At 32.7% G+C, this 23,874-nt stretch overlaps 2 protein-coding genes across 3 annotated transcripts in view; both read right to left on the bottom strand.

Moving 5' to 3' along the window:
• LOC143054483 (uncharacterized) overlaps nucleotides 1–23,874 on the bottom strand; it is a 253,158-nt gene that overhangs the window by 195,087 nt on the left and 34,197 nt on the right. The gene's annotated exons all lie outside the window — the stretch shown is intronic.
• LOC143054487 (uncharacterized) overlaps nucleotides 1,335–23,874 on the bottom strand; it is a 31,064-nt gene continuing 8,524 nt past the window's right edge. For both annotated transcript variants that reach the window (XM_076227512.1, XM_076227513.1), the window contains 6 exons: nucleotides 22,518–22,971; nucleotides 20,629–21,410; nucleotides 15,634–15,664; nucleotides 14,432–14,703; nucleotides 8,668–8,695; nucleotides 1,335–4,739 (listed from right to left, as the gene is read on the bottom strand). In XM_076227512.1, coding sequence (XP_076083627.1) covers nucleotides 4,366–4,739; nucleotides 8,668–8,695; nucleotides 14,432–14,703; nucleotides 15,634–15,664; nucleotides 20,629–21,410; nucleotides 22,518–22,971 — 1,941 coding nt within the window. In that variant the 3' untranslated portion in view covers nucleotides 1,335–4,365. The remainder of the gene's footprint in view (nucleotides 4,740–8,667; nucleotides 8,696–14,431; nucleotides 14,704–15,633; nucleotides 15,665–20,628; nucleotides 21,411–22,517; nucleotides 22,972–23,874) is intronic.

The raw sequence follows: 23,874 nt of genomic DNA, 5'->3' as shown, positions 1-23,874 counted from the left end.
ACTTTGTAATGATAACGGTTCTCAAGATATAGAGCGGACACGATCTTTACCATAGGACATGGGGTTGTCAATGAAACCAAAGTTTTTGACCTTGACCTTTGACCTAGGAAGTTGCACATAAATTATGACACACCCTTTGGTGTTGGTTTATATACATGTCAAGTATAAACTTTGAAATGATAATGGTTCTCAAGATATAGAGCGGACACGATCTTTACCATAGGACATGGGGTTGTCAACTGAAACCAAAGTTTTTGACCTTGAACTTTGCCCTAGGCAGTCGTTCATAAATTATGACACACCCTCTGGTGTTGGTTCATATACATGTCAAGTATAAACTTTGAAATCATAACGGTTCTCAAAATATAGAGCGGACACGATCTTCACCACAGGACACAGGGTTGTCAACTGAAACCAAAGTTTTTTTACCTTGACCTTTGACCTAGGAAGTTGTACATACATCATGACACGCCCTCTGGTGGTGGTTAATAAACATGTAAAGTATAAAGTATGAAATCATAATGGTTCTTTAGATATGGAGCGGACACAAAGTGTTACGGATGGATGGACGGACGGACAGACAGACTGATCACTATAGGGCGACCCGCCTTAGGCGGGCCCTAACTAGCTATTCCACTAATGACATGAACTCCATTCATTATTTTTATTAAAGAGGCTTGCTGCAATAAATATATCTATTGAACATGATTTAGTTGAAGTTATTACTTATAACATACAAGACGCCATCGTTTTTGTTTTCGTTAAGAAAATCTGTGAAAAGGAGGAACACAGATTTGGTTTTATTGTTCAAGTCACAATCTAATTCATTTTCTTTGACAGCGACATTAACGTAAGTGACTTTTCACCAAATGTTTGCTTGCCAAGAAAAAACATTACAGGTGTCACTAGTGGACCAGAATATTCTTACCCTTCCAGAGCTCCTCAGATCACCCGTTTTTGGTAAAGTTGATGTTTCTCATGTCTTAGATTTTTTGTTTGGAGTTGTGTGTACTGATGTTTGATTTTTGATTTTTTCTTCTTTCATAGCCATTGCATCGTCTGCTTTTCTTTAAGACAACTTTTAAATGCCCTTCTGTATCTTTGATCTGCAACTTTTTCAGTTTTAAGAATATTTTTGATGCTTATGGAATGTCCCTTATATATATATAAAAAACTGTATTCAGGCTCCTGACTTGGGACAGGCATACACATACAGCATATGGCGGGGTTTAACATGTTACATGCAGCGGGTGAAAATATCCTCAAGCAAATGTGGGTCTGTTATCAAAATACAGGTGCATTATTGATATATTATTAAAAGAAAAAAAAAGAAAAAATATTGACAATTTTAATAAAATAATACAGTAACTATACATGATAAATCATAATGAGAATCACACAATAAAAACACAGCTTGTTTATATGTTAAAATTATGGTGAACATATATATACAAATTTTATTATTAATACTATGTGTACTTATAGATGGTGTCCTATATAAAGGGAGACAACTTTTTATATATTCACTTTTGCAATAAATAAAAATTAAACTAGAGGCTCTAAAGAGCCTGTGTCGCTACCCTTGGTCTATGTGAATATTAAACAAAGGACACATGACAAAATTGTGTTTTGGTGATGCTGGTGTGTTTGTAGATCTTACTTTACTAAACATTCTTGCTGCTTACAATAATCTCTATCTATAATGAACTTGGCCCAGTAGTTTCAGTGGAAAATGTTAGTGAAAATTTACAAATTTTATGAAAATTGTAAAAAATTGACTATAAAGGGCAATAACTCCTTAGGGGGTCAATTGACCATTTTGGTCATGTTGACTTATTTTTAGGTCTTACTTTGCTGTACATTATTGCTGTTTACAGTTTATCTCTAACTATAATAATATTCAAAATAATAACAAAAAAACGGCAAAATTTCCTTAAAATTACCAATTCAGGGGCAGCAACTTAACAACCGGTTATCCGAATTATCTGAAAATTCTAAGGCAGACAGATTTTCACCTGATAAACAATTTCACCTCCGGTCAAATTTGCTTTAAATGCTTTGGTCTTTGAGTCATGTTTTTAGCTATGGCAGCCATCTTGGTTGGTTGGCCGAGTCACTGGACTCATTTTTTAAACTTGAAACCCCAATGATGATTGTGGCCAAGTTTGCTTTCATTTGGTCCAGTAGTTTCAGAGGAGAAGATTTTTCTAAAAGATTACTAAGATTCACGAAAAATGGTTAAAAATTGACTATAAAGGGCAGTAACTCCTAAAGGGGTCAACTGACCATTTTGGTCATGTAAACTTATTTGTAAATCTTACTTTGCTGAACATTATTGCTGTTTACAGTTTATCTTTATCTATAATAATATTCAAGATAATAACCAAAAACAGCAAAATTTCCTTAAAATTACCAATTATGGGGCAGCAACCTAACAACGGGTTGTCCAATTCAACTGAAAATTTCAGGGCAGATAGATCTTAACCTGATAAACAATTTAACCCATGTCAGATTTGCTCTAAATGCTTCGGTTTTTGAGTTATAAGCCAAAAACTGCATTTGACCCCTATGTTCTATTTTTAGCCATGGCGGACATCTTGGTTGGTTGGCCGGGTCACCGGACACATTTCTTTAACCAGATACCCCAATGATGATTGTGGCCAAGTTTGGATCTCAGAGGAGAAGATTTTTGTAAAAGTTAACGACAAAGGACGACGCCGATGAGAAAAACTCACTTGGCCCTGTGGGCCAGGTGAGCTAAAAAAGGGGAAAACCGACCATGCTGGACCCTCATGGGAAGTCAAGGTCGTTAAACACCACCTTTTTAGTAGTTATTTGTTTTATCATAAATCAGTTTGAACTGTTTCACCTTTTTTCATGTAGGGCCTTTTTCAGCTTACAATAACTCGATTTTGCTTTTTGGTGAATGCGGTACAGTAGGCTTTAGTTGCTTAAATTCACATGATTTTACCATTTGGTGGACAGTTTACTCATTTAATCGCTCACTATCTCCTTATAATTCATTCTGATAAGTGATTATTACACAAACAGGTCTCAATTTGTTGAAATATAGAAATATACGGCAGAATCTGGCATGCTACTGCTGAAATACATGTACACCATATTCATGATATTCCTTCTCTTTAAATATTGAGATCATTACAAGTTCTTGAGTAAACACTCCCTGCTTCAGGAAGAGGAACATTTAACTTTAGTAAGCAAGTATTGCTGTTGCAAAGGTGAAACTCACGAGTTACATAATCTGTTTCTAGTTGTAATCACAAATTTTATATTAAAGACAAAAGATTTAAACATACAGTCCTGAAGTTAATGAAATATTCTCAGAATGGGTAAAATAATCATTTGCATGTTCATGTTTATGTATGGAAAATATGTAAAAAATATACAGTATATGCATTATAATTATGCTGAGTTCACACGTAATTCAAATTCGATTCGCATTAACTAATTCGAATTAGTTTAATTCGCATTCGAAACGTTTTACGTCCTAATGTCAATTCTAATTCGAATTACAATGTGCATCAAATTCGCTTTACTGTCCAAACGACGTTAACTTTTAATTCGTATTCACAAAAGTGTATTTCTAATGCGAATTAGCCAATTGGAATCAATTTGAATTAAAAAAGAAGAGTATGTGAACACTATTAGCGAATTCGATTCGCATTCGATTCGAATTCAATTCGAAATAAATGTCAGTGTGAACAAGGCATATATTACATTATCATATGAGGTAACATACACTTAAAGAATACATAAATTTTACAACATTATAGGTTATTGCATGAATATTGTCTAGAGTGTTTTTTTTATATTGCCCGAGCTTGCCAATATTCCAGAATTTTACGAATCAATTACAAAAAGCTTTTCTCCATTAATTATATAGAAACATCAAAATTTTGCAATTTTCAAACATTCAAGTAACATAACCCTGGAACAGTTAACATGAATGTATTCTGTCTTTACTGAGCAAACCCATTCCAATAAGAAAAAAATAATTACGTTACAATGTCCAAAAAATCTTATTAAATCTGCTTTCAATTGTGAAATCTAAATAACAATACAGTACGGAAAACAAATACATGAAAATAAATGATAAAGAACATATATGAAAGCTTTCTGTCTGACAGTCTCTTAGCATTGTTGTATCAGATGGAAGGACAACAGACAGGCAAAGACTATACATATGTCCCCTGCTGCACGGGGAATATATGGAACAAGTAAAATGCAAAAGTGAAGGTATTTCAGAAACAATAAGACCAGATTGCATTTTATATTTTTCTCCTTAGCTGCAGTCTTCTTTTTCTCCTGCATTATTGTTGTAACTGTACTCTGTGGTGTCCACTTTCAAGCTATTGAACATTTGTTTGGTTTCTTGGAAATGGCACCATTATCTCTCACTTCTTCTGATTCTCTAAGAGTGTTAGGATCCACATTCGTTAAAACTTCCTGTAAACAAAGTGATCCTCTCCCAACATTTACTAAAGCCTGTACCAGGACCCGTATTGTAGGTTTCACTGTTCTGTCTTTTCTCCATGTGAACAGTACTTCACTATTCTGAGCTGCTAAGTCGTGGGGATGATTGCTCTGTATATTTTCTAGTGTTGGAATAGACAATCCGATTTCAGCACCAAGTTGAAAAAATATCTGACCAATTTGTGGTGCTAATGCATCCAAAATCTCATCGGTTGGGATACAATCCATGTATTCCGAAGGAATGTCTGAAATGTCAGTATATAAAAGTAATTCAAAATAAATGTGACACAGTTTTGTAATTTGGTTGAGTAAAAATAAAGTTAGAGACCTTAACCGACAGAATTCTAATATTTCAATTATAAAAGGGGCATAACTCAAGATAGTTAAAGAGACGCTACCCACTTTAAAGTCGATCTGTTTTAGTGGTTATAATTCTCTACAATTTTCTAAAAAAATCGGCAATATAAAGGAGCATATCTCCTGAACAGTAAAAAGTGTCGCAACCCAATTTTGAATTTGATCAGTGTTTTGTGGTAATAAGTGGTGTGTTCAAGTTACAAAACATTTGGTGAAGACAAACTAAAGTAAGAAAACGGAAAAAAAAATTCAGAAATTTTTATGATTGTTTGGAGGCATGAGTTCTAAACGTGGAAAAATGACACCATCCAATACAACTTCTAACTTTATCTGGGATGCGTGGTACTACGCATTGTGTATAAATTTTATAACATTTGGTTGATGCAAACAAACTCAAGCTACAAAACGGAAACAAAAAATATCCTTTTATATATTTATAAAACGACATCACTCATGAACTGTAGAAGTGACGCCACCCAAATTCGAACTTGATTTGTGATAATAAGCATAGCATATAACTTGTAGTGTAGAGAAATTATAGTTAGAGGGAGTTTTGAAATGTACATAATGGGCGGACCAATAGGACAGAAGTACGTATTGGACATGGGTGACACTTGTGAGTTTGACTGTCCCTCTATTTAATGAACTCTATGCCTAGAGGCGGGATACAATAAGCAAATATTAAAAATTGATGTTCGAAGTAGCAGGAATCAGTCATATTTGAACTGAATATTAAGATCAAATTATATTTGATTTAGGGACGACATCAAAAGATCGATGTAGGATAAAAAACTTAAATCAAATAGTTTGGGGGTGGGGGGTGTTAAAATTCTGCAAGTTTTGTATTTCTAAAATCGATTTTTACATATATCCCTATTGGTATCAATTTTTCCCAAATTAAGGAGGCTCGAGGGTATAAAAATTTCAGAAAAAAATCAAACATTTGTTTTTCATTACAAATTTTATTTATTTCCTTTTGTAGTTGTTACTTTATCATATGGTACAAAAATCATTCAAAACAATCAATTCGTGTTGGCCCCAGATGACTTTCAAAATGTATATATCATTGAAAAATTTCCAAATTATCTCCCTTTGGTGGAAAAATGCCATTTTTTGGCTCTAAAATTGAAATATCTTTTTCAACTCATCGGTGACCTATCTTTTTTAATATAATTTCCATATAAGCTGTACTTAAACTAAATTATTGTCAAATTTTAGCGATTTCTGTAATAAATTTCTTTTTTTTATTTCGATATTACCTTTATTTTTCCTCTTACTTCAACAGAAAAAAAAACACCTTTACAAAAATGTATGCTTCTTTCGAAGGCAGATTGTGAGTGCAAATGAACGGTGACCCCACTTTTTTATTTTATTTTTCTATTAACTATAAGATAAAGTTCATTTATAGAAAAATATAGAGAAATCCTATATAAATGATTTAGACCCGCGAACCCCCTTAAGATAAGAAGGGAGGTGTGGGGGTCAGTGAAAAAACTATGTGAATGAAGTTTTTTTTTATCCTACATTGAAATTTTGATGTTGTTCCTTATCAGTTTAAAAATGTCAATATTTATTGTTAAAGGCAAAAGCAACCAGATGCTCTGCAGGGCGTAGCTTTATACGACCGCAGAGGTTGAATCCTGAACGGTTGGGGCAAGTATGGACACAACATTCAAGCTGGATTCAGCTCTAAATTTGGATTGTGATTAAATAGTTGACACAGCATAGGTTTCTGACACAGAATGAATGTGTTCTATTGAACTTAAATTTTTTGTTTTCTCTTAGAGCAATTCACTATGCTGTTGAATAGTAATCCTCTCAAAAAAATGTTTGAAGAAATTTTCTTTTTATTTATGAAATTTCAAATGAGAAAAATTGAACCCAATTTTTTTAATCACATCCCTCTTTCCATTATTCCAAAACTAATCTCAATTAAAATATTCTAATGAAGTTTGCAACAATAACTACTCATTTAAATACATCATAAAATATTAAGATGTAAAAAAACTGCTTGTTATCACTGAATGGTAAAGATTATTTTAATTTATCAGTTGGTAGTAAAAAGTGAATATACATTGTATATTGTATATAACAAAGATTTAAGTTGATTCTGGACAAAGAAAGATAACTCCAATTAAAAAAAATTCTTGCTATTGCACAATATTGTGCAATAAGATATTTCTTGCTTACTATTCTGGACAAAGAAAGATAACTCTAATTAAAAAAAAGTTTGCTATTTCACAATATTGTGCAATTAGATATTTCTTGCCATTGCGCAATACTGTGCAATTGAAAGGACTTGCTATTGCACAATATTTAATATAATAATTTTAGATCCTGATTTGGACCAACTTGAAAACTGGGCCCATAATCAAAAATCTAAGTACATGTTTAGATTCAGCATATCAAAGAGGCCCAAGAATTCAATTTTTGTTAAAATCAAACTTAGTTTAATATTGGACCCTTTGGACTTTAATGCGGGTAGACCAATTTGAAAACAGGACCAAAAATGAAGAATCTACATACACAGTTAGATTTGCCATATCAAAGAACCCCATTTATTCAATTTTTGATGAAATCAAACAAAGTTTAATTTTGGACCCCGATTTGGACCAACTTGAAAACTGGGCCAATAATCAAGAATCTAAGTACATTTTTAGATTCAACATATCAAAGAACACAACCGATTCATTTTTTGTCAAAATCAAACTAAGTTTAATTTTGGACCCTTTGGACCTTAATGTAGACCAATTTGAAAACGGTACCAAAAGTTAAGAATCTACATACACAGTTAGATTCGGTATATCAAAGAACCCCAATTATTCAATTTTGATGAAATCAAACAAAGTTTAATTTAGGACCCTTTGGGCCCCTTATTCCTAAACTGTTGGGACCTAAACTCCCAAAAACAATACCAACCTTCCTTTTATGGTCATAAACCTTGTGTTTAAATATCATAGATTTATATTTACTTATACTAACGTTATGGTGCGAAAACCAAGATAAATGCATATTTGGGTCCCTTTTTGGCCCCTAATTCCTAAACTGTTGGGACCTTAACTCCCAAAATCAATACCAACCTTCCTTTTGTGGTCATAAACATTGTGTTTAAATTTCATTGATTTCTATTTACTTAAACTAAAGTTATTGTGCGAAAACCAAGAATAATGCTTATTTGGGCCCTTTTTTGGCCCCTAATTCCTAAACTGTTGAAACCAAAACTCCCAAAATCAATCCCAACCTTTCTTTTGTGGTCATAAACCTTGTGTCAAAATTTCATAGATTTCTATTAACTTAAACTAAAGTTATAGTGCGAAAACCAAGAAAATGCTTATTTGGGCCCTTTTTGGCCCCTAATTCCTAAAATGTTGGGACCAAAACTCCCATAATCAATACAAACCTTCCTTTTATGGTCATAAACCTTGTGTTAAAATTTCATAGATTTCTATGCCTTTTTACTAAAGTTAGAGTGCGAAAACTAAAAGTATTCGGACGACGACGACGACGACGACGACGACGCCAACGTGATAGCAATATACGACGAAAATTTTTTCAAAATTTGCGGTCGTATAAAAATTGTAAAAAAAAATAGGCAATTAATCACATAAGGATATAATAAATAAATGTAAACATTTTCTATCTTTGCCTTGTTTTGTTTACATATCTATGTGTATACCATAATTTCCAAATACATTTTAATGGTAAAACAAATTAATATGAATAACATGAATTAAGGAAATTCCTATGAATAACATGAATTAAGGAAATTCCTATGAACAGCTGAATTAACATTGCTTTTACATTTCCGTTACATACCTGTTTCTGCTACTCGGACTCTTCTTACCTATAAAATATAATCGTACATTAAGAAATGACAACAATATGCATGATAACATGTATTTCTGTATCCTGCTTATAATACTTCTGCCCAAAATTTAACAGTTGGATAATGTTAAAGGTATAACATACTAGATGTACTGCAAGCAAAGTTAAGGATAAGATACCCTAGCATTTGGCACATACTTTATATTATTTAAAATTGACAGAACAAAATAAAGCATGTGAATTTGAGAGAAATTCTGTTAAAGGAAACAGGAACAGATATATATTAACAAAAGAAGGAACAAGAGAACACACAAGCAACAAAAAAGAACCTTCTCAACATCAATTACCCACTTCAGATTCGAGAGGTACAATACAGAAGTTACTTTGTCTTGAAAAATTATGTTTAGATAAAACTAGAGCCTAGAGGCTCTAAAGAGCCTGTGTCGCTCACCTTGGTCTATGTGAATATTAAACAAAGGACACAGATGGATTCATGACAAAATTGTGTTTTGGTGATGGTGATGTGTTTGTAGATTTTACTTTACTAAACATTCTTGCTGCTTACAATTATCTCTATCTATAACAGAAGTTTCTGTGGAAAATGTTAGTGAAAATCTACAAATTTTATGAAAATTGTTAAAAATTTACTATGAAGGGCAATAACTCCTTAGGGGGTCAATTGACCATTTTGGTCATGTTGACTTATTTTTAGGTCTTACTTTTCTGTACATTATTGCTGTTTACAGTTTATCTCTATCTATAATAATATTCAAGATAATAACAAAACTATAGGCTCTAAAGAGCCTGTGTCGCTCACCTTGGTCTATGTGAATATTAAACAATGGACACAGATGGTTTCATGACAAAATTGTGTTTTGGTGATGGTGATGTGTTTGTAGATCTTACTTTACTAAACATTCTTGCTGCTTACAATTATCTCTATCTATAACAGTACTTTCTGTGGAAAATGTTATTGAAAATCTTCAAATTTTAAGAAAATTGTTAAAAATTGACTATGAAGGGCAATAACTCCTTAGGGGGTCAATTGACTATTTTGGTCATACTGACTTATTTTTAGTTCTTACTTTGCTGTACATTATTGCTGTTTACAGTTTATCTCTATCTATAATATTATTCAAGATAATAACCAAAAAAAACCAGCAAAATTTCCTCAAAATTACCAATTCAGGGGCAGCAACCTAACAACCGATTATCCAATTCATCTGAAAATTCCAGGGCAGATAGATCGTGACCTGATGAACAATTTTTCTTCCTGTCAGATTTGCTCTTAATGCTTTGGTTTTTGAGTTATAAGCCAAAAACTGCATTTTACCCCCATGTTCTATTTTTAGCCATGGCGGCCATCTTGGTTTGTTGGCCGAGTTACTGGACACATTTTTTTAACTACATACCCCAATGATGATTATGGCCAAGTTTGGTTAAATTTGGCCCAGTAGTTTCAGAGGAGAAGATTTTTCTAAAAGATTACTAAGATTTACGAAAAATGGTTAAAAATTGATTATAAAGGGCAATAACTCCTAAAGTGGTCAACTGACCATTTTGGTCATGTTGACTTATTTGTAGATCTTACTTTGCTGAACATTATTGCTGTTTACAGTTTATCTCTATCTATAATAATATTCAAGATAATAACCAAAAACAGCAAAATTTCCTTAAAATTACCAATTCAGGGGCAGCAACCTAACAACCAGTTATCCGATTCATCTGCAAATTTCAGAGCAGATAGATCTTGACCTGATAAACAATTTTACCCCTGTCATATTTGCTCTTAATGCTTTGGCTTTTGAGTTATAAGCCAAAAACTGCATTTTCCCCCTTTGTTCTATTTTTAGCCATGGCGGCCATCTTGGTTGGTTGGCCGGGTCACCGGACACATTTTTTAAACTAGATACCCCAATGATGATTCTGGCCAAGTTTTAAATTTGGCCCAGTAGTTTCAGGAGAAGATTTTTGTAAAAGTTAACGACGCCGGACGACGGACGCCAAGTGATGAGAAAAGCTCACTTGGCCCTTTTGGCCAGGTGAGCTAAAAACTAAACACATCCATACGTATGTCACATCCTCTTTAATTTTGGGTAGCCTAAACATGGGCGACAAGTAAAAGTTCTCCCATTTCATGGACGCAGCAACGATTAAGGGATACTAAAACAGATTTAATATTTGACAATTATGTATAGTGCCTAGCCAATAAGCTGCAATTCACTCTTACTACTTGCCCTAAATCTACAGTCTGTTTGTACTGTTAAAGTGTACGTGTTCAAAGCTGCATATACGCTTGATTAAAAGCTCATACATAAAAGCAAATATTGAATGCATAAACAGTTATATAGAAGTTTCAGTACCAATATCAGTAATATCTGAACTACTTTTCATGACATAGAAATTAAATTAAAAATAAGGAGATGTGATAGGCATCGACAATGAATGTGACAACCGTACATCATTTTCTTTGGAAAAAGACATGATTATTATGCTTTATTTTAGGATTTTTTATTTCAAAGGTCTTATCTTAACCTACAATATGTCTGACACATACAAATGTAAAAGAAATGGAAAAAAATGTGGAACTACAATTGATAAATACTGGAAAAATTACTTTTCTTGGAAACAAGCATCTATAATACTAAAATTACGAGGTCCAATTTGTCAGTCGTCATCACGTAAAAACGACGAATCACAGAATTCAACTTTATATATAACTAATATAGTGCAAAAGTGTAGATTAAAAATTACACCACTCCAGGCCCTTTTGTTTTCCACGTAATTAATATTGCCAATAATTAAGAAGTTCCGGGTCGAGTCCGCTACCGATACCAATAGTATATTCACCTGTTACCTATTACCTTATCTGTACGTTCCGCATCTGACAGGCGCACCACCAAACGTTGTATTCAGGACTAATATGCTATATACACGGGTCATAACCACAGGGTTGACACTACTAAATTGTCAAATTGTTACCTATTGTAGTATTTTAATCAGTAAGACTTTCTAAGATAACAATACGAATACTAAAAGTCTGGACTAAAAATAAGGCGTATAGGTACAGTTTTAAATTTGTTAGTGGGCATGACGTAAAACAGCAAAGCAAAGAATTCAACTTTATTTATAACTTATATAGGACAATGCTGTTGATTAAAAAATACTCCATTCCAGGACCTTTTGTTTTCCAAATAATTAATATTACCAATAACCGATAAGCTCCATTTCAACGGGTTCAAACAGAAAGACTCATAGGCGGATCCAGGGGGGCCCGGGCCCCCCCTTTCGTGGGAAAAATTTGGTTCATTATATAGGGAATCATCCAAGCATGACTGTAGCGGGCCCCCCTTAGGAAAAGTTCTGGATCCGCCACTGAGACTTGAAAGCAGAGAAAAACTGTGTATCTTATAATCGACATGACTTTATCAGATGACAATACTAATACTAAAATAAGGCTTGCGCATAGTTGTATACTTTAATTCAGTCATGGGTGTGTTCTAGTGGTTATAATGTTTTATTGTAGGATTTTGCATAGATCTTATGCTGATACAAAAATGATCTGATTTTCATTATAACGACACACATTCAAGCATGTCAAATGTAACAGGATTATAATTCAATACACCAGGAGCGCGTTTCGTCTATTTTTGGTCGATTATGATTTAACTCTATATATCACTCCTGATATATATAGAATAATAGATTGTTTCGTTTTTGATACTGACTATATCATGTGGAATATCTAGACAAGCCCGTTAGGGCGAGTTAAGATATTCCACATGATATAGTCAGTATCAAAAACAAAACTACCTATTATTCTGTTTATCGGTAATTATGACGTCACACAATGTATTGCCTAATATTTTCAGTGATACAGTCAGTACGTTGATACTCGAAAATATTAGGCAGTAAGATCAAAAGGATAATATACGAATTACCGATAATAACGTAATCATGGTTATATAGACAGTGATGTCGAACCAATTACATTATCAAAAATGATAAAAAGGGAGAATAACATTTAATTAATAATGTGTGTCCAAACCACTTTTTATAGATATATAAACAGACCCTCTGCTGTTGTTTTTTATTTGGGCGGGTTGTTGTCTCTCTGACACATTCCCCATTTCCATTCTCAATTTTAAACAATAACTGTTTATTGTCTTTAAATTTCAACTGTATTTGTACAAGGCTAAGAAAAACCTGTTTCTTTATCCTGCAATTAATTATGAAAATCGCATCTTTTGCATTTATTTTCAATTCAATTGATTCATTGAGGCTAGTTTTACTACAATCACACATTCAGCTAATGGGGGGTTCGAAAAAGAAAGAATCTTGAATGGTCAACAAAAAAACATCGTGAACAATTTCCTATTCTAACATAACAGCTAATTTCAACAGTAAAAACAAATATCAACACTTTGTCTGATTTGAAACAAAAGTGAACTAGTTGTCCTACGCTTCAGATTTTTAAACTGAACTTGACATTCACTTAACATGCATGCTGAAATTAACATTGTTGATTTTGTTACACAATCATGTACACATTAAAGTTTTGAAATCGATGGTTGCTGTCGAAGAAAAACCTGCTGTTTAATGTTTGTCTGTTATCTGAAAGTGGGGTTAATTTTCATTGCTCTACAGAAAAGCTTGAACTCAAACAGAAAGTATAAAAGTAATCGCTAGCTCGCATAAGGTCAAGCAATACGTCATAGAAATAGAAATAATATTTTGAGGTCACACAGGTTCATACCACACTCGTCAACAGCAACAAACTTATTCCCGCACTGGGCTAGGCTTTTAAGCGATATATATATATTATACGGATGCAGCATAGCGATATCTGTCGGACTGTATATATATATATATGATAAGACACCTAATTGCAGGATATCATCTTGTTATCATCAGGCGCTTTATTATCTTTGAATATCTCTGACTGCAAAATGACCAGGACCAGTTATAAATGTTGGATTTCTTGATGAGTGTGAGGGGTGGGTGAATAAACAGAAAACGTCTTGACAAATGAAAATTGTTTCTTCCTATATATATTGGGAAAATATACCGTTGTTTGATTGGTGCTTAATAAAAGTCAGCAGCTTGTTTTACCTTGATGATCCTGACTTTTCTATCAGAATCTAAACGCTCATACTGTGATATGTAAAACAAATTACAAAACTGAAGAAAAATCCCAAAACAGAAAGTCCCTTATCAAATGGCAAATTCAAAACATCAACAGCAACAAACAAATGGACAACAACTGTCATATTCCTGACTTGGAATAGGCATTTTGTTATGTACAAAAAGGTGAATTAAACCTGGTTTTGTAGTTAGATAGTAATTAATTGGATATGTGAATAAAACGGAAGATGGGGTATTTGCCAATGAGACAGAAACCTAGACATGTGGAACAAACAACAACGAATGTGATCATTTCAACAGCACAAACCATTTGCAAGACAATATGATATAATTAGCTCCCTATTTATCCTCGTTTCATTTTGGTTTTCGTGCTATATTGACTGCGTTGTGACATCACAATTTCCAGTGAAAAAGCATACATAGAAAAAATTATATGACGTACGAAAACATATGATCTGACCATACCCTATTTTGGTTGGTTATTTTTTTCTGATTCAGATATATTCTGAAGAATGTTGTACAATTTACATAATTATGTTTTAACATGAAAACAATAAATCTACCAGCATATAACAGAAAGATCTCTTTCAAAGAATCAATATAATCTTACTTGACATAACAAATGTTTTGATATATTCATTGTTGTCAAAGCTTCTGCCAAGGCTTGGAAATTGCTCCCAGCTTTCATCTGTTTCCATTTCGTTAACACCAAAAATTTTGCAACCTCTATTCTATCTCCATTATTGTATTTAATAGCTTCCCATTCCTCACACATTTCTAGATACGTAACTAATTCAAACATTTGGTTTAATGGATATTTTGTTGAAAAACGTAACAACTCAATATCACTTGGTATCTTGCTCAAAGCATCATCACTTAAACCTGAAGAAAACATAAACGGTATCAAAAATTTTACATTTTCACAGTAAGAACAAATTTTAAACAAATTGGTACATTTTCAGCTAATATTCCATGTTTTTGAATAGCAACATAATTGCCAGAATAATGACCAATACATAAAAGAGTCACTAAATATATATTGTGTCTGCTCCACAAAAGTGTAAGTACTGTTGAGGTTGTGAACAAACCTTGAATTGATTAACAAAATTAGCACGTCCATACATGTAAGTAACTTGATTTTAAATACTTTCATTTACAAGTTATACGGTCTGTTACACTAGCTAAGCCTTTTTGTTCACCCTGTTTTCATTTAATGCATTATTTTTTTTTTTACAAATATTGAGCAGGATATACATATAACTTTGTTAGTATCTCTCATTTGTGGAGAAGTTATATAAAGCAAGCTATTTTATTAAAGAAAAGTAACAATTATGTGAGCTTCATATAAATGTTATCATTTCGTTATCTTTAAGGTCGTTTCACATTTTTCGAGTCAGCATCTACTGATCTTCATTCTTTTTTCCTTTTTGTTTTTTACAGAACAAAGCTATCAAGACTCAGACCAAGTGGCGTTGTCACATAATGAATACGTTTTATTTAAAAACGCTTCTAATTGCTTCCAACACAAGGATTAAAATGTTGAACGGCAATTGTCTGAAGTCTACTTCATTATTATTTTACTGTTGTTGAGAAAAATAAAATGTCACTTTAGTGTTGTAACATACACAGGTATCTGCCAAATAATAACTATAACCACAACATGTACAATGAACCTTAACATCGGACAATTTTCTTCACACAGTTCTTTTGACAAATGTTTTTATCACAGATACATGGATATGAATCTTAACAATCTTTTTGGGTTTTAATAAAAAGACTCTGCCTGTGATTTCAAACCATCGGAAATCTTACCTGAACAGTTCTGCTCACACTGTTCTTTCTTCTGTAGAAATAAAATGCATACATATTATTTGGTCGATATCTCTATTTAGCTTCACAGTGAGGTAATAAATGATAATATATAAACCAAAATCTCTGTGCATGGATACTGGACATGTTGTTATGTTTGACAATTGACTGACCACAACCCTTTGTGCTGATTTGAAGAGGAGATGTTCAAAGAAAGGTAACACAAGAAATGTCTTACTTAAGCTTTACTTATTTGAATGATTGTTGTTGATTGTTTTTAAGATATCTTAACATAATCACTTATCTTTTAAAAGAGGTCAAGGTCAGATATACCAAACCAGACAGACATTAACTCCTTACAATCATTTATTACACCAAACATAGTAGACCTACAGCATATTATAGAAAACAAGAAACAGACCAAACCATGAACACTTAATATGGACCAATGAACCATTAAAATGAAGTCAAGGTCAGCTAAACCATTTGGTTGAGGCAAATGTCAACTAAGTTAGAGAACGGAAAAGAAAATTTTCGCATTTTTTCTATTTGTAAAGTAGCATTTCTCTAGAACATTGTAGAACAGCGAATATGATGCCACCAAAGGAGTAGTTTCGTTAAGGTCCTAAATTGGCCAAAAACAATAAAGACAAACATTACCAAGGTGAAAAGATTTATATATAAAACTGGGCAGGATTCTACAGAACAAATAAGAATCAAACACAATTTTAACATGGACAGCCAAAAATATACATAATTGAGGAACATAATAACCAAAAGGCCCTTGAAAAAAGTCAACACATGTAAGACTAAAACACATAATACCCAAGTTATATAGGCTGTTGGTTATCATGTCGCTAACATCATGAACAAGGAGTGTACAGTAAATGTGATGTTAGATACACACTACTAAGACAACACCTTTCTCAACTTATATTTACAATTGTATACAGTTCCTATGAAAATGAATTAAATACAGAGGTCCCTGTTACTTAGTTTTCTAATTTGTCGTTATAAACTTTGATTACTGACATAAATAGCTTATACCTTACTTTGTTTTTCCGTTAAATCTATTTGTTTTTGTCTACTGACCGTACGTTATATAGTGGAGTGACAAATCGTGAAAAGTTGCTTATTTAAAGAGTTTAATGGACCGAAATACCTCACGGCTGAAATTTCACATGAAGATAGAGTAAACATTATAATTTCATTTTAGCTCTGTTGTAGAGTTTTCCCACGGTGCAGTTTTTTGTAAAATCGCGTCAAAGTGAGATTTTCTAAATTTTTTATTTTTCATTTTCAAACACAGGAACGATTATTGTAAATTCCGGAATAAAGATATCATAAAAAAATTGGTAACAGATGAAAGAGTAATGTATCAGCTTTCATTTGACATCAAACTTTAATATCATATGAACATATAACATGTATAAATTGAGTGAATTGGACGATTTTTAAATGTATGTAACATTTTTTTCAATCTTACCGTCTATCAAAGTATATTACATTTCTTTCATATATCACCAATAGTAAATTATTACAAAAAATAGTGGAACAACCAATACTTAAGAAGTGTTGATATATAAAATTTTGATAGAACATACAAATCAACTTTTACAAGCATTTTTATAAAACTCTTCACATAGCAGTATTACTTCTAAATTCTCACCTCAATAAGTCATGTAACATTCCCCTTTCCTATTTTCCCCTGTTATGAAATGCAATGAATTTAATATGCATATGCAAGTTTTATATAAAAAAAAAAGAAGATATATTTGTATCAATGGTTGTGTCTATGTGCTTGAATAAGTACAGATGCTAAGGTTTAATAACTTTTGAGGTGCTTTTATTCTTGGTTTTCGAAAATACTAATTTTAAACCACATTGGAACACATCCGAAAAATTCCAGAAAATTATTGTCAATGCTAATTCCATTAAATAAGAAAGAGTAGCTTAGATAGTTTTATTTAACCTTTACATGTCCAAGAAGAAAACATGATCATGCATTTGAATAAGTGAAAAAAAAAATGTGTGTTCATGTAATGATGAATCAACTTTCGTTAAAACACGCTTCATGGCAGAACCATATGACTGGACAGTAAATTTCTATTCTGGAGACAAGTCGTACAATTTAAGCAACTAAGGTATGTCGAGCCATTTGAGCGTGGTGATATTGATGTAAATGACGCAAATTATTAGTCAGGCCATTCATTGGTGAGTTTACTCTTCATAAATAACTTCAAGGACAAACCGCTTCAACATTCAGCATGCATTGTGAACTACTTGATGAAATTAAAAATAATTTGCTTCTGATGATTCAAATATACCGGGGCATGATGTTGCTTTTCGAATGCTACAGTGCAGCATGTCTACATTCATTAAGTCTACATGATGATCTATTTGCGAAAGAAAAAGCAAACGAAATTCGTTGTCGTATAGTTTGCCATTTACATTTGTTTACAGATATTGCATTTTGTGAAACAAATTGTGAAAAGCTGTTTACGATCGTTCGAAATTTCAAATTATTTCAATCTTTGCAATGAATTCCAACCACTCTGATAAATATTTTGCCTGGTTAGTAGTTTACAATTATTTTCAAATGGACAATGCACTCTCAATTGATATTGAACGGAAATATATACTTTAGCTGACTGTGTAATATTCCTTTATAAAAAAACCAGTACACACCTGATCAAAATAATGGTATTGGTATTGTCCAAATTTTTTATGTAAAATTATACAGCTGTTATTGAGATTTCGTCAATGACTGCTTTAAAACCATAATGAAAAAGATATGTGGTATGATTGCCAATAAGACAAATCTCCACAAACAGACCAAAAAGTACATATACAGGCTCCTGACTTGGGACAGCCACATACAGAATGTGGGGAGGTTAAACATGTCAACGGGCGCCCAACCATCCCCTTACATCGGACATCGGTGTATATAAAAAGAAGATGTGGTATGATTGCCAATGGAACAACTCTTCATAAAGACCAAACAACACAGATATTTACAACTATAGGTTACCGCACGACCTTCAACAATGAACAAATCCAATACCACATAGTCAGCTATCAAAGGCGTCAAAGGGACAATAAGGTTTATTTCTAATGGTGGTAGATCCAAATTGTTCTTCAAGTCATTGAATGCAGATCAATTAGAGATTGTGAGAATTTCTTTGTGCACCTGAAAATAAACATGGGTTGATAATATTTGTAGTTTTACTGTAACTATGCACTATCGCACTACAATGGTTTTGATTTGCTAGAACATGACAAATATTTCTAGCAGGATCTTTTCAAAATCTATGGACTGTGAAGCAATTTTTTGTAGGACCTTTAAGTGACTGAAGAGGCAAATATAAGAACTATTCTGCCGTCTCATTTTGCAAATGAACAGATATTGAAAAGTTTTGCGAGGGGTTGCATCATATTAAAATCATGACACTTATGTTTTATTTCTAATATGGTCTTTTCCTCAGATGTCAAACATGATGAATAGTGATTTTAGACCGGAGGCGTTTCTTCAACCAAAGCCACAAGACAGTTTTTATACCTATTCATGACATATGCAACTTTTTAAAAGTTATTGGACCCCAGATGCCTGGCACACCAACAGCAGCTTCCGCTCTTATAGGATGGGACACGTCTTCTCTTATCGAAATTTAAAAAGGAAGACAATTACAAGGGGTCTGGAAAAAACATGCATGTATCAAAATTTGTCATTCTAGCTGGTTCTTATATTGACACATATTTTGCAGTGAAAATCACTTCACCGCGGATCAAATGACCCCAGAAGCAATGGTCAATCAGTGCATGGTGATACGAATAATAAACTCACGAGTATTGTCGGCGCCATACAATGACATCCATTTTTTTTCCTAGTATTCCGTTTATACCTTTCAAATTGATGTGCATATTGATGTCTAGTGTAAGAGGATTACAAATATACATAGACAGCAACTTTTGAAGCGTAATATCCCTGTGAATCTTTGTTTGTAGTTCACATATATATCGGGCTTTCAAGTCTGCTAAATATTCTATTGTTTATAGATATAAGAAGATGTGGTATTATTTCTAATGAGACAACTCTCCATCCAGGTCATGATTTGTAAAAGCATTTAGGGTCAAAGTACGGTCTTCAAAACTGAGCCTTTGCTCACACCGAACAGTAAGGGATCAAAAAAATTACTAGTGTAAAACCATTGCAACGGTCTTATTTATTTGAAAAACTAGAAACCAGAAACATCAACAAACGACAACCATGTATGTCGTTGTTTTATATGAAAAAGGGGACACATCTTCACAATGTGCTATTGATCTAGTGTTGATTTATTCATTAACATAAAAACAAACTTCATATACTATAGTGACATAAACATGAAGACTATTTTTTATAGTTCTAACATCCTTTTAAGTTTAAATAATCAGAAACGAATTTCATCATTTTTTTCATAGCATCATGGACCGGGTGTTAACTTTACAGTTCTTATTTCTGCTCTATTCTTTATGACATTTTAACAAACTTTCCCAAAAATATCCTTACATGTGGCCATATATTATTGCATAGATAAATTTTAATTATGAATATTTTTTGTCGATAATTTCCGTAGATAAAGATATTTGTTTCATTTTCTAACGTGTTGGAAGCGAGGGTATATATCACTAATCTCTGGTAATCACACATAAATATGACTAGCTATATTTGTGGAGCATCCCTAGCGCATGCTTTTATCGAAAAAAATTCTCAGTTATCATGAGAGACTACCGATAAATTGTCCAAAATGAGTAAAATTTGCGTTTTTGTAAATCCCCCCTTTTGACCTTTGATTGCAGTTTAAAAAAATCTGCACCATTTTGGCACTCTACGACATCCCTTAGTCAAAGGATATTATGTTTATCTACAAAATAAGACCAAAATTAGCCATGAGGTATTTTGGTCCATTAAATTTTCAAATTTACCTTATTTGTCACATACTAATATATAATACATACCTTATATTGGTTCCAAACTACCCAGTTTTCGGCTCTGTGTCTTATCTCATGTTTATTACAAACCCATTCGCTTGTCATTGAGTGCAAAGCTTCCTCTTCACATATGAAGCATTTCAACTCAGAACATGAATATTCAATATGGAAAGGTAATTGTTGGCTGTGTTTTACATTGATTGTGGATTGATAGAAATCTGAAATTCTCTCCATTGTTGTAACCAAACATTCCTTAACTCCAGTGGCAATATCTGGTACTATAAGTCCAGCGGAGGTTCTGTGAACTATGTAAAGAAGAACTTTGTTGCCTTCAATACATACACAAATATCATGTGCTTTGTCAAATGAGACTACAACAAATCCTGAAAAGAGGAGTTTTCTCCCTTCATAATGCTTCAAAGTCCACATGCTCAAACATGCACTGATCAGACGATTGGGCAAAGCTGGTGGTATAACAGTTCCTTTAAAAACAAATGCCAAACATATAGCTTTCTCTGGTGTACATTTTGTGTTCATGAAGCTGGTGGTATTTCTTTGTGTGACCATACAGGGAACAAAGAAGTTCTCTACTGGTAAGCGACTTCCTGTAGCTGTATCATATCTCCGTTGCTCTGCCAGAATATCTAAATGAATGAGGATATCAAATATAAACTCTCTGTATCGTAAAATTGGACGGAAGTCTTTTTGTTCCCAAATCTGATAAAGAACTTCTCGGCGTATGATACCACTTTCTGACATTCTACTGAAAATTACTTGCATTCTTCTTTTCTTTGGCCAAAACCCTTTGTCTGAAAATAAACATACAGAGATAGATCACCCACTGAGGACGGCATGATTTTTTGTCTTTTTTATATTGACTATGGGTTGTTTTAAGATGTACACAATTTTCCTGAACATGTTACAAAAGTAGTTCAAACTCTAGAATTATCAACAACATTAACTTTAGATTCAGAAGTTATTAACAATATCTTTATGTAGATTTTCCTGAAATCCGGATCGTTCTCCAATTTGTGTTCTTTTTTTTTAAAATTTACAATAAGAAAAGGAGGCAATAATTTTGAACTTACAGTAAATAGATAAAGGAATAATATTGTTGATTCACCATTGTCAATGATTGTATTGTATCCATTTGTTTTACACATTTTAATCCAATACTCATCCTTGTTTTATTGTGCTTTTTGGTGTACGGTTTTAGATTTGTTTGTCAATTGAAAATAGTGACTTAAAAAAACAAATATTTCTTAAAAAATTGTGGCATGAACTGTATTGATATTTAACAATGTTTAACACTAAGATAATAAATATTGACCACGAGAAATTAATTAGGAATTGTATATTAAAAAAACGTTAAAAAAACCCAGATCCCCATTGCAAATTAACCAAAACATATTGATTATTAACCAGAAAACTAGGTTGACTACAACTTTTGATATGAATTTTCTACAAAATGATAAAAACATCTAGATGTAAAGATTATTCCAAAACAAGATCCATTAATAATCTTCAAAACACCAAGCTTTCAGTTGAAAAAAAAACAAACAGTAAAATTAAACTGTAAAATTGACAAAACATTGTTTGACTGGCTATTTGTGTTTGTTCATAAACATGCAAGTTTCAATTCTCTGTTGTCAAGTAAAGTGTATTAAACATCTGAATTACAAACACACAAACTGACAATGAAATTCATATAGAAAAGTCAGAGGAAAAATCAGTACGAAAACACATGAAAAAGGTAAAAATACATTTTGATTTGTCAGTGTTCTTTCTGACCAAAGCATTGCTTATTTTAATACCAATTATAGTTGTTAACATATTCTCTCTTTGCGTATTGTTTGATGTCATAGATGACATCTTCACCATGTTAAACTATTACATAATTTACAATTTATAAATACCTGTCACAAATGATCTCATCACCTCCACCATGAAAAGCGGGTTAATTATCACATAATCTCGGAGCTGACGGGTGTCAAAGTAGATGATCTTCCCAAGAGAATGTTGGAAGTGAAGGAAATCATGAAGTTGTTCTAAATCCAGGACGGACACCTTGCTGATTGAATTCAATTCTTCAAGTTCTACCAATGACAAGATTTGCTTTCCTGCAGCTACCATCTCAGCAATCTCCAGTTCAAGGGGGACACAAGCGTTCGGCATCTTCTCCCCCCAACATGGATGATCGAAAGTAAGCTCTGTGATGGCTTTCTTCAGGGATTCAATTTCTTGATCATTTTTATCAGTTGCATTGACAAATAATTGTTTGTCAAGGACAAGATGATTTCGTCCCTCGTGGTCCTTAAATAATTCCTCTACTTCGCTGTACAATAGTGCACGTCTTGTTTCAACATCCTCCTGGCAAAAAAAATCCTTGCAATACAGATTTAGAGGCTGAATATGATGTGAAAAAATATAGTTGACGTCATACTCAATTTCTTTTTGTTTTTCTATTTAAAAGAATGTGATAGTACTTATAAAAAACTGTTGATACATTGTACATGTTGTATAATCAAATCGGTTTTGTTTTAGTGTTAACAGACAGTAACCCAACAACACTGTTAATCTCTTCATTTTTTGAATTTTGTTTCTACATGCATGTACATGCAATACTGTGTATATAGTATAGTTGTCATGTATTGTTTGTGCTTATAGTCTCTCCTCCGGTACCATGAAAACATGAGGAGTGTGGCAGTTTTTCAACCCGAAAATAGGGATGACCTTTTCATTTTGAAATGATTCAAAAATAAATGGGGAATGTGATCATGGGATATAGATGATGCCAGCGCTAACATAACACATAAAGTTGTAAAGGGACATAACTGATGAATTATAAAAGTGACGTTACCCAAATTTGTACTTGATCTGATATTTGTAGTAATAAGTTTTGTTTATAAGTTTTATTAAATTTGAGGCAATCTCAAGCTAGAGAACTGAAATGTAAATATCAGCTAGTTTTCCATTTGAAAAGGGGCATAACTCTAGAACAATAACATTGACATCCCCCAGAATTAAAAATTGATCTGTATTTTGTAGTAAGAAGCATTGTGTATAAGTGTCAAAGCATTTGGTTGAGGCAAATCAAAATTAAAGAGCAGAAACGAAAAATTCATTTTTTTCATTTGTAAAGGGTCATAACTCTAGAACATTTCAATACCCAAATTTAAACTTCATATGTGTTTTATGGTAATAAGTATTGTGTATAAGTATCATAACGCTATCACGAGTTGGTTGACCGTTATGGAATAACCGTTTCACAAA

This window comes from Mytilus galloprovincialis, chromosome 12, assembly GCF_965363235.1.
Source record: "Mytilus galloprovincialis chromosome 12, xbMytGall1.hap1.1, whole genome shotgun sequence".
In the NCBI taxonomy this organism is placed as follows: domain Eukaryota; kingdom Metazoa; phylum Mollusca; class Bivalvia; order Mytilida; family Mytilidae; genus Mytilus; species Mytilus galloprovincialis.
The sequence above is the reverse complement of the archived record's forward strand: the minus strand, read 5'-3'. Positions and strand labels throughout refer to the sequence as shown.